We start from the raw sequence: 12,895 nt of genomic DNA on the forward strand, positions 1-12,895 counted from the left end.
ACAAAGCGCGTTCTTAATAGAAAGAACTTAAATTTAACATTATCTTCATTTTTAATATATAACTATTTTAACTAAAAATACGAGTACATAGAAGAACTTTCCTTAACGACGCTCGCAACTGCAGAGGTTATATCAGCGTCGCCGGTGTGCCGGAATTTTGTCCCGCAGAAATTCTTTTATTTACTTACTTACAAATGGCTTTTAAAAACCCGAAGTTTCATTTCCGCCCTCACATAAGCCCGCCATCGGTCCCTATCCTGTGCAAGATTAATCCACTCTCTATCATCATATCCCATCTCCCTCAAATCCATTTTAATATTATCCTCCCATCTACGTCTCGGCCTCCCTAAAGGTCTTTTTCCCTCCGGTCTCCCAACTAACACTCTATATGCATTTCTGGATTCGCCCATACGTGCTACATGCCCTGCCCATCTCAAACGTCTGGATTTAATGTTCCTAATTATGTCAGGTTAAGAATACAATGCGAGAAGTTCTGCGTTGTGTAACTTTCTCCATTCTCCTGTAACTTCATCCCTCTTAGCCCCAAATATTGTCCTAAGAACCTTATTCTCAAACACCTTAATATCTGTTCCTCTCTCAAAGTAAGAGTCCAAGTTTCACAACCATACATAACAACCGGTAATATAACTGTTTTATAAATTCTAACTTTCAGATTTTATGACAGCAGACTAGATGACAGAAATTCTTTTACATGTCAGTAAATATACTGACATGAGCCTGTCGCATTTAAACACACTTATGTATGTATGTATGTATGTATGTATGTATGTATGTATGTATGTATGTAGTCGACGTCATTAGACTTCACCTGAAGAGATTTCCGTCAAATGGGATCGGTACGATGCCGGATTTCCACTTGATACAACAGAGGATTTCGCATGACAACGAACGATTAATGTCATAGGTGATATTTGAACACTTTACCTTAACTGTGATACAATGGTACGCTGTAAACCTTAATCACTGCGTACGCACTGATAGCTTAATTCATATATTTGCATTTAAATAAATTAAATTAAATTAAATTAAATTAAATTAAATTAATGAAATATATAATACTTAAATGAAAAAGTGCTTAGATTCTTCCAATCCTAGTTCAAATTTCAGGTATGCTTAATATGTAAAACGCTTCTACAATGAGCGGAATATGTTCCAAAAGCAGTGGCATTCATACATCGACGGAAAACAGAGTCATTAGTCTCTGGTTCGTTGTTCTTCACGTACACATTGTTCTCCGTTTGCTTTACTGCCTCTTAGCCTAATCGTGAAGCTTTTGTAATTCGATCTTACAACGCATTATATTATATCAAGTATAGGTTGCAGCAATTCTGCACGTTCCTGAGTGAAGTCGGTAAATTACACATTTCAAGCTGACATATATTGTGCAAGGAAATACGAGCCCTTCAAGCTAACCTTACTCTCTTCTCTAAGAGAGAGAAATATTCTGAGACTGAAGCTTGACTTTTACATGACAGAGAAAAGGCCTACTAAGCGAGAAGCATGCCTTGGCAGACCAATCCAATAATTACATCTGAAGAAAAATACCCGCGTAAAAATTTCACAATTAATAATTATTATTATTATTATTATCCCTAGGCGTCGCGGTCTAAGGCATTCTGCCTAGGACTCGCGTTACGGAATGCGCGCTGTTTCGAGTCCTCGTGGGAGAAGAAATTTTCTCATGAAATTTCGGCCAGTGTATGGGACCGGTGCCCACCCAGCATCGTGATGCACTTGGGGAGCTACGATAGGTAGCGAAATCCGGTTGTGAATGCCAGCTATAACGGCTGGGGGGATCATCGTGATAACCACACGATACCTCCATTCTGGTTAGATGATCGTCCACCTCTGCTTCGGCATGTGGGCGTGAGGCCAGCAGCCGGCTGGTCGGTCTAGGCCCTTCACGGGCTGTAGCGCCACGTATTATCATCATCATCATCATCATCATCATCATCATCAATCAAGAAATAAGCCATTCACAACATTAGGCTTAAAAGTTTTCACAAGTGTAAATACACTATTGTAATATATTTCGACATTATATATATATATGGTTGAAAACACACAAAACATGCACCATTGTTTTGAATTTTTAAACGAATTACGATCATAGATCACAATACAGCATGGTCCATATCTCAACAGATATTTGTTTCCGGAACTTTTTTTCTAATTTCGACCTATGCTACCTCCTGTAAAATATGTGACTCATTTTAAACACCCTGTATAGTAGGCTACTATATTCTTCCTTTTAGTAATATTGCGCAGAACGTCAATGAAAATTTGTATCTGTAAATAATATTTACTATTAACATCATTATGCTTATAAATTACAGAAAAGAAGTAAAAACTGCACGATTTTAATATTAATTTACAGTTATGTACACTTTCAAAGGCGATATTTGCATAATATTTCTTGAAATAATTAGCGGTTTAAAAGCTAATTCAAAGTTTACTTCGACTAAATAATTATCATCATTTTAGGAAGCACTATCCGTATCCAAAACATTCTAAACTAATGTCACACTCTGTTATTAATCACCATTATCAACGTCTCCGTGACCATAGTAAATAAATCAGTGTAGCTAAATATATATCAGGGCAGAGAAATGAGGTTGAGGGGCCACCGGGAATAAAGTATACCAGAATGTGGAGGCTCGGAATCAGCACCAGGCATCGGGCTGCAATTAAATTCTGGACGTCAAGTTTCTCAAGAGTCGGCGCTCTGGCTCATTTATGGAGTTGTGAGATAACACTAGGCCTCTAGCTATATTTTTACCTTGCGTTTTTGCGTTCACGAGTTAACATTAACTGATGAAATTATCTCGGCGTGTAATTTATATTTTCTTTAAAACTACACACAGACCGACCTTGGAGTCAAGTTAGGATATGAAAAACGTATTCATATTTACCTGAAAACGCTGAATCTTAAAATACTGTACCTACTTTTCAAGTTTTAACGAGTGAAAAATAACATTTTGAAATATCATTATCACTTTTATGACAGACATTTTATTAGGATCAAGATATCTTAAACATTACAGTTCATCATCATCTTCATCACGGCATAAGCCTTGTGGCCCGTTCCGTCTTCAAGAAAACTGATCCGACCATCTCATCCGTGGCCTGCCGACATTTCTTCTACCTACAGGTTTATGCTTATTTATTATTTGTGGTATACGATCTTCATCCATTCTTTGTATATGATCTTGCCATCTTTGTCTGTATTCAATGATTGTTTCATTTAGACTCTGAATTTCTCATCTTTTCTAATATCTTCATTTCTCTTTTTGTCTATGAGTCTATAACCTGCCACCTGTCTCAAAAATTTCATCTCAGCAGCCTCTATTTTCTTCTGTTGTGAGATAGTGAAGACCCAACTTTCACACCCATAAAGCAAGGTTGGGATCGCCATTACTTTGTAAAGTTTTAACAGTGTTGCTCTATTACAATTTTTGAAAGTTCTTTTTATTGTACCACATAGTGCTTGGAATTTGTTTAATTTATTTTGCACATCTCTATTGCCGGTATATGACACAATGTAACCAAGATAATTAAAATCACTTTGTTGTTGGATAGGCTTATTATTTATGCAAATTTTTGCTCTTAACAGATCTCTTCCTTTAAGAGCCATTACAGTTACATTATATAATATACAGAGTGGCCCAAAAAAGGTAACCGAAATGATATAATGATATGTAGTTCGTAACATACCTCTTTATTATTTCTGTTACAGATTATTTCAATCAAGGTGTGTTTCATAAACCATCACCACCTAAAAAAAATTCTGCAATGGCTGGAAATGTTTAGAATGACAGGTTCTGTTACCATCACAACTGCCTATATCCGCAATGTGTGGTGGTTTGACGAATGTGATGTTTTGTTAAGTGGCCACGTTAATAAACAAAGCTGTCCTTTCCTTGGTTGGGAAAAACCACAAGAGTATGAACAGAGACAATTGCATTCTGGAAAAGTAACAGTGTGGGCTGCTGTGTCCAGCCACGGCATCATTGGTCCATACTTCATTCAGCATGAACATGAAAACAGGATAAATGTCAATGCAAACGTGTACAGACAACAAGTTATTGAACGTTTTCAAGGGGATTTGATGACATTTTCTGACTTCAATAATCTTTTTTTTTTTAATTCATGTTGAAAAATAGTCAGCTAAGCCTTTTGTTAATAACATATATCAAAATATAATTAATTATTTATTCCGTCTTAGGCTTAAGTATTGATTACATATAAAATAAAACACTGATTTGTTACATCTTATTTAGTATTAATACTAACGCTTTAGCCCTTTGTAGGGCATCTTCAGGTACGAGATATAACAGATATTATCCAAAATCAATTACAAAAACTTTGCTTTCCATTTGAAAATGACATAACTAGAGTAAAATTATGACATAGTGACAATATTAATCATCCGAAACAACATTAAAAAGATCATGTCAAATATTAAAAACAAATTAAAACGACGTAAGTTTGCATAGCTATGAAGTAATACTGAATACGTGATGTTGGCATACAAAGTACAATATATTTAGGACACCAATGTATTGACACCTACTTTGTATGTCAACATCATGCAATTCAGTATTACTTCATAGCTATGCAAACTTACGTCGTTTTAATTTGTTTTTAATATTTGACATGATCTTTTTAATGTTGTTTCGGATGATTAATATTGTCACTATGTCATAATTTTACTCTAGTTATGTCATTTTCAAGTGGAAAGCAAAGTTTTTGTCATTGATTTTAGATAATATCTGTTATATCTCGTACCTGAAGATGCCCTACAAAGGACGAAAACGTTAGTATTAAGACTAAATAAGATGTAACACATCAGTGTTTTCTTTTATATGTAATCATTGCTTAAGCCATAAGACGGAATAAATAATTATATTTTTATATATGTTATTAAATAATCTTGATTTGGGACAGCAGTGTTTCAACAAGATGGGGCAACCGCCCATACTGGTCATGGAAATCTAACCCTACTGCAAGATCTATTTCCTGGTCGACTGATTAGTAGGGGATCACACTTTCCTTATCCTGCACGAAGTCCCGATCTGCTTTATGTGGTGTTTTTCTGTGGGGAATATTGAAAGAACAGTGCTTCATACCCGTCCCACGTACTCTAGACGCTCTACGTGTAAACATCGAAAGAGTTATCCACAACCTGACAAGAGAACAGCGTGATGCTATGCTTCCCAGAATGGTAGAGCGCATGGAAGAAGTCATAGCCGATGAGGAAAGATATGTAGAACACTTAGTTGTACGATAGTTGTGGTATTGTGTGGTACAAGCATTTCGGTTACATTTTTTTTGGCCATACTGTACCATTTGCACACTTAAGACAATACTGAACACACAAAAAAAAAGAATATCGGAAATTCTTAATAGTTCACAATATTGAAATCTTCTAAATCAATATTATGAAACTCAAATGTCATCAATTTGATATATACATTTTTTCAAATTTATATTCACTTATACTCGAGAGTATTATAGGCATGTTTTATAAATTTGCCACAGTAATAAATCGTTCACTAGAGACAAAATAATACAGTGTATCAACTTATGAAAGTAACACAATGGATAATAATATCAGATCTTTTCTTTAGAAATTAAAATTTGTATAAAATGCATTAACTATAATAAATTAAGTTATATAGTAAATCTGGACTGGTTAAATACATAGCCTATACGACAATTACGATGCATTAGATTCGGCATGTTACGAGATTTCAAGGAATAACTAAAAGAATTTTTGTTGCATGACTATAGGATAAACGAGGAATAGAAAAACCAAATTTGAGATACATGGTGATGAAATTCTTGGCGAGACGAACTGAAAGAGACTACCCGACAATAGGGAAGAGTAGAGGAAGATTTTAAAGGTCAAATCCCACACAAGATTGTCTAACAAATGATTAATGAAGAACATTGATTTACATACACAATGTAATATCAAGTATTAGTGGTGCGTGCACTAGTAAACGAAAAGCTAAAACAAATCTGTAAACATAACATTACCTCGTTCGAGTACTTTACGACAGGCAGAGGGATCCAATGGTAACCTAGAGCGTTGTCCCACAGCATCCCTTTGCTCCACACTTCGATGAGCAGTCCAGTGTTGACGTCGTTTGTCTCGCTGTGAAAGAAAAAGAAATCAATCAAATTCACATCCATTAACATATCACTGCTGTAACAACTGTATATGTATGTCACATTGAATATTCTTGAGAGTAGAACGAACTGCTGTTCTTTCTTAGGCATTTCATCTTAGAGTTTTGATTTTTAATTTTTTATATTATTTCAACTTTACAAACTATAGGCCAACGAAGCTTACGTGATACGAGATTAACACGAGGTTCACTGCTGTGGAGTAACGGTTAGCAAGCCTGAATGTAAAACGAGCTGGGCCGGGTTCAAATCTTGGTTGGGACAAGTTACCTGGTTGAGTTTTCCCTCAACCCATTAAGAGCAAATGCTCGGTAACTTTCGAAGTAGGACCCCGGACTCATTTTGCTGACATTATAACCTTCATTTCATTCAGACGCTAGATAATCACAACAGTTGGTAAAGTGTCGTAAAATAACCAATAAAAAAGATTAACATGACACCAAATCTCTATAACGAGAGCACAGGACATCAATATTTGACATATCATATTCGAAGTAGAATTTTAAACTACTCAATACAATAGTCCGATTTAGCCATTTGTTATTATCAATTTCTAATTTATAAAACATTAATTCTACGAATAATTGAAGAAGATAAACCCAGCTGCAGTTTAAGTGAAAGCATTTCTACAAAGTCCTCTGTATATGATTTCACGGGACGTACTGTACAGAAACGTTGCCTGTCACAACGAGTTTCTCATACGCGTCCAAGTTCAGAACTTTTGTCGGATGTTGCATGCATGCAGTTCACCTCAGTCTGTTTACTGAAGGGATTATTCATTCGTAAGTAATATAGTGCAAGCTAATGTGTTTTTTTATTATTTAAGAACACTGAAGGGTTTATTCGTTCTTGCTTAGTGTAGTGCAAGTTACTGTATTTTTTTTTTCTTTAAGTGTTTGAGAATGGTGTAGCCTATAGCATATTTCAGTGAGTTTTTTTCTTTTCTTTTCTTTTTTTTTTTGTAGATTTAAATCATGCAAAAAGAGGATCAAAATTTCCGCGAAAATAATTTCGTACATTTCGCAAGAAGATAGTCGAATATTTAAAAAAATTATCGACGCAGGACAAGACACATATAAGAGGACTAGGATAAGAATAGACGTGGCTTAATGGAATTAAAGGATGACGGAGTCTACTCGTGTTTTTGTTTATTTTTTAAGTTCATTATGAACGATATATGACTATTGATGAGACATGAGTTCATCACTATGACCCTGAAACAAAAATTAAAAGTATGGAGTGGAACATAAGGATTCACCGACCCCTAAAAAATTGAAGGTGCAACCATCAGCAGGCAAGGTTTTGCTTTCTGATTTTTGCGATGCCCAAGATGTTACTTTGACAGACTATTTTCAGAAAGTAGTCACAAGAACAAGCCTTTGTTATGAAAATTTAATTGAAAATTGCGGGATGCTATCAAGGAGAACGTCGCGGCAAGTTGAGGTGAAAGATCCTTTTCCATAAAGACATTCTTCAAGTCACAAGTCCTTAGTTGAGGCGTGTAGTTGCAAAATCAGATACATAACTTTTTTCCGAAAATGAGTTAATGTTATATTTCATATCTTCATATGATTCTACAACTGCTATAGCACTGTTATGCTCCAAAGCCAGATACATCACATGGATTTGTATGATGAAAGAATAGTATTGGCTGCAAATCCTTGGTTCCTTGGAAACGTTTTTCCTTCATACTGAAAAATTATGTTTTAGTGATGTATCTGATTTTGCAACCAAACGCCTCAGTTTCAAGTTGCATGGCTGCAATTTCAACAGCAGGATTTGAATTGTAGGACCATCCACCCTATTCACCAGGTCTGGTACCAAGCGACTTCAGGCTATTCCAAAAACTTGAAGAACACTAGTGTGAAAAGAAATTTTCATCCAATAATAAAGTCATGCAGTTCTTAAACGTATGGTTTGCAGAGGTTGGACAATCCTCCTTCCAGAAAGCTGTGGAAATGTTCCAGCATCGCTGGGAGAAATGCATCAATGTACTAAGGGGACTATGTGGAAAAATGAGTTAAGATTTCTTTTCCAACTACTAGCGAGATTATGAAGTAAGATTAAAACGAAATATTTCAGGCTATTTTTAAAACAATAATATTTGCATCATTTAATTTATATTTGTCAGTAAATTCTTTAAGTTATCTTGGCTTTCACATTATTTACTCATACACTATTTTTCAAAGAGAGTTTCAACCAGATGTGGAAGGTTATCGCGTAGGGAGTAGCAGCTCTGACTGTACAATCTGTCATTAGCTCATTAGTAACAACATACATAGAAATCACATTCCGACAGAGAAGAAAAAACAGGAAATTATTTTAACAATTGTAATAATTTTAAATATGTCGCGTGATTTAAAAAAAAAACAATTCCTGATAGTAGACTATTATGATGATGATGATGATGATGATGATGATGATGGTGATTATGACGACAAATGCAATGACAGAGGAAGAATGGCATATAAAGTGGAAAGCTAATGCGCTCACAATGTGTATCAACTACTACTAGCGTCGATAGTTGGATGGCATAAGACGAGATGATAAGTAGACCTATTCGCCTTGTGATTATTGGATATTCGTCTTATAGATGGAGAAAACCTCCAAATAAATCTAACCAGGTAATTAGTCTAAGCGGGAATCGAATCACTTCCGAACTCAGCTATTTAGTCAACAATGTGGGTGTATATACAGGGTGATTCAGACCACCCGTAACAGTAATTTATTTCGGAAATTAGTGCATTAAAATTTTCAAGACAAGAATATTTGCAACTAAACCACATGTAAACTTTCACTTGAGCTTGATTTCATCAATCAGCCCCAATAGGAAGTAGGGTCATTCACTTCAAATTTCAAATGTGAGTCGGGGTCTAATAGAGTACGTTTCCTATGAAAGTTTTTTGTTTTGAAGGTCTCTAACAAATGGTATCCTATTTGACCCCGACTGCCATTTGAAATTTTAAAGTGATACGCTACTTTTTTTTTTTACTCAGAAGGAACTTTTATTTTATTAAGACAAGTTAAAATAAAGACATGTGTTTAAATATGCTTACATTTTCCTATTTGAAAGTTTTTGTACTATCAAATTTAATTAATCTAAGTGACAGAGATAATTCCCAAATAAAAGGTCCCATTTTCGATGGAGAGTTCTGTTCCTTCTAGCCTGATTAATATAAGTTACATAATGTGTTTTAAAGGTATTCTCTTGGTTCTGAATAAGGAAAGTTACTGTATGACCTATCAATCACAGTGCAGCATTTTGTCTTTGCTGTGGCTTGAGATTGAAGACTGGTAATTGAAATGTTGTAGGATGAAGTGTCCTTGCCAAATATATTATTGTCCTTCACATACTTTCCAAATTGTTCTCGTATGGATAGAATCCTTGTACAAGTATTAAGACGATGATGCAAGGAGTCTATTTGTTGACAATACTGACACACATTGTTGTTTATTCTGTTTATTTTAAATAAACGTTCTTTTGTTGCGATTATGTCATGAATTACTGTATACCACACAGAGCGCACTGTCACCGGTAGTACCCGAGAACTAATATTCTTCCAAAGTTGAGTGAAATTGGTATTCTCTGGTACAATACGCTGAATACGTAGAGGAGCAAGTGGAGCAACAGAAACATTTGGTACTAATGTATTGTAAATTGCCTATGATAGACCTTTGTTTACTAGGAACTGAGCGGGATCTAGATAACTCCATTCTTATATATAAATCCAAAGGTACTTGAGATATCGTGGCACAACACGTAAATCAGGAGGATTTCGCAAATCACCTGCTGTCGTCAAAAACTGTAGCCAAAAAGCGGAAAAACACGATAGAGTATGCTGTATTTTCCGTCCACGACTTAAAAATAAAGCCATACACTTCAGACGAATATTTAGTAATTAACTGACCCTACTTCCTGTTAACGCTGATTGACGAAATCAAGCTCAAGTGAAAGTACACATGTGGTTTAATTATAAATATTTTTTTTTCCAAAAAATTTAATGCACTAGTTTCCGAAATAAATTACTGTTACGGGTGGTCTGAATCACCCTGTATATCAAAATGCAAAATGTGAACATACCTTTTACCTTACCCATATAATTGAAAGCAAGAAATATGTAATTGATATGTAACAATGCGAATATGCAATAGGCCTCTCCATTCATTAATGAAATAATGTGTTGTATATTGTAGAAGATTACATAAGTTATCTTCGAAGACCCTGACAACTATTCTTTATTATCTATTACCTTCTTGACGCTTCGAAATAATGTACTCTATGCTTTAGAGTTAGAGTGGGAAATAAACAGTTCTTTCAGAATAGTTCCGCAAATGAAGCAGATCCGAAAAAAAAAATTAATCCTAGCCAGAAGTTAACAGTTATTCTAAATAGGAACAAACCAAATTTGGTGAGCCAGACTCCACCTTGATCACTATTGCACAGATCACAGAGATGCATTCTCTATTACTCAACAGTATAACCCCGGACAAAGTTCTCTCTTCGACAGTGTTATCACAGTAATTAAAATATGTGTTAATTTGGTAGTAAAATGAGACTGTGATGATAATACCCAAATTGTCATGATAGCTATACGTTTAAAATATGATAAAAGTGTTATAAAGAGAATCGATTACAAGAGAAGAGCTATAAATACGTTGCATGTGAATGTGCATTTACATATTGTGTACTGTATTTTTGTTCTCCTGAGTGCTGACGTCATCTACCAACAGTTCAAGAGCACATTCCAGATTATATTTGCACCTAGTACCAGTACTATTATTATTATTATTATTATTATTATTATTATTATTATTATTATTATTATTATATCCTTTGTTTAAACATTTTGGTTTACTTTCTTTTAGTATATAATTACGCCTATCTTTCGGATTTAGCAGCAACTGCAGTTTATATATTTTACTGTCGACATTTTATGTAAAAAATAAAATATTTCACGGAACTTGTAATTTTGTGAAGCCACTATTTTCGCTCTCAAATTGCATATACAATTCATTCTGTTCAATAGTGTGTCACAACATACAGTCTCCCAGTACTTCTTCCAAAAGAACATAATAGCACCGAAAGTTAAACTTAGTTTTTTTTCTTATCAAGCTGTTACTTTGGAAATTTTGTTTAGATCTTGGGATGTTAGGTGAACTTGAACAGATGGATCACTTCCAGAAAAGACGCGCTTCTCATTGCTTGTCTGCGTTAAAAACACACTCGCGTATGCGCGAGAGAGCGAATTGGGCGTTGACAGGAAGAGATCTTCGTTGCTGGAAGATGTGGGATAAAAATATTCCATTTGTCATTTAACGTTCAATTATGTAATACATAAAATTATACACTTGAATTAACAAAGATCAATATGATTCTCCTCAAATATGCACAATTCCTTTTTTATTATTATTTAAAGTTCGAGTATTTAATACTTACAATTTTACATTTGTATTATTAAACTTCAATATCATTCTCCTTAGATATGTATAAATATAATTTTTTATTTAATGTTGGATTATGCAAGCTTCTAATTCACACTTATATTATTAATGATAAATATCATTCTTCTGAAATACGTATAAATATACAGGTTGGGTTCAAAGTCGCTTTCCCCAAACACTTCCTTACATTTAAGTACATTCAATTTACATTTGACTACACATGCCTTTATAGATTTTGTTCAAAATGGAGACCCTGTTTCTCGATACACAATTCACAACGTTTAGACACTGATTTGCAGATGGAAGAACATAACTCATCGTTTTCACGAATGACTGTTCGATCATCTGTTGCAAATGATGTAAATCCTACGGTTTCTGAGCATAAACATCATTTGTCAGGTCGCATGATCTGGGTGGCCATTTTGTTGTGTCATGACGGCCAATCCATTCATGGAATTACTGGTTCAAGAAGTCCCTCGTTCCTATACGAAAATGAGTTGGTGCTCCATCGGCAAAACGAGGACTGTTTTAAAAACATGACAATGGAAAAACAGTTGACAGACGAACATGGTTGCCAACCCACCACTTATTTTACCAGTTATTCTTTTGTTCAAGTTATGACATCTGTATATGTTTACAAGTATTAAATCTAAGAAGGGATGTTGGGGAAAGTGATTTTTGACCCATCTTGTATATTTTTTCATTTAAGAATGTCATACTTATATTTCTACACTTGTGTTACTAAAGATTCGTATCATTCTCCTGAAAATATATACAAATATAAATACAATGAGTCACAAATATATGCTTCCGAGTTTTGACCAATATGTACGACACTCGAGATATTGATTTCAATATTGCACACATATCATATCACTTGCGTATATTGCGTGCGTATACTCAGGGTTAAAAAACTGCCAACACTACGGAAATGTTTAATTTCATATGATGAATTCAGAGGATGATCTTGCAGAGAAACTTGCCATTCAGACTCAAGAGCACTCCTCCGGAGACGTCAGATGTATATAAAATAGTTTAACCTAAACTAATTACATCAAGTTGACCTTGATAAATGAAGTAATATTAACAACTCCTTTGTTTTCAGTCACATATATGTAGATCAGCCTAAATGATAATGGTGCCTCTCACTGTAGATTGTGTATCAGCTATACATGCGAACCATCGTTTTACTTAGCGAGTGTAATAACGTTAATAGTAGGAATGAATTGTTCTACATTTA

The 12,895-nt window shown here is 34.6% G+C and overlaps 1 protein-coding gene across 1 annotated transcript in view; it reads right to left on the reverse strand.

The window, feature by feature from the left end:
- Positions 1-12,895, reverse strand: part of LOC138692736 (uncharacterized) — a 420,307-nt gene that overhangs the window by 226,286 nt on the left and 181,126 nt on the right. The window contains exon 4 of the mRNA XM_069815928.1: positions 6,064-6,181. Within this exon, the coding sequence (XP_069672029.1) occupies positions 6,064-6,181 (118 nt within the window). The remainder of the gene's footprint in view (positions 1-6,063; positions 6,182-12,895) is intronic.

The sequence above is a fragment of the Periplaneta americana genome, chromosome 17, assembly GCF_040183065.1.
Source record: "Periplaneta americana isolate PAMFEO1 chromosome 17, P.americana_PAMFEO1_priV1, whole genome shotgun sequence".
NCBI lineage: Eukaryota > Metazoa > Arthropoda > Insecta > Blattodea > Blattidae > Periplaneta > Periplaneta americana.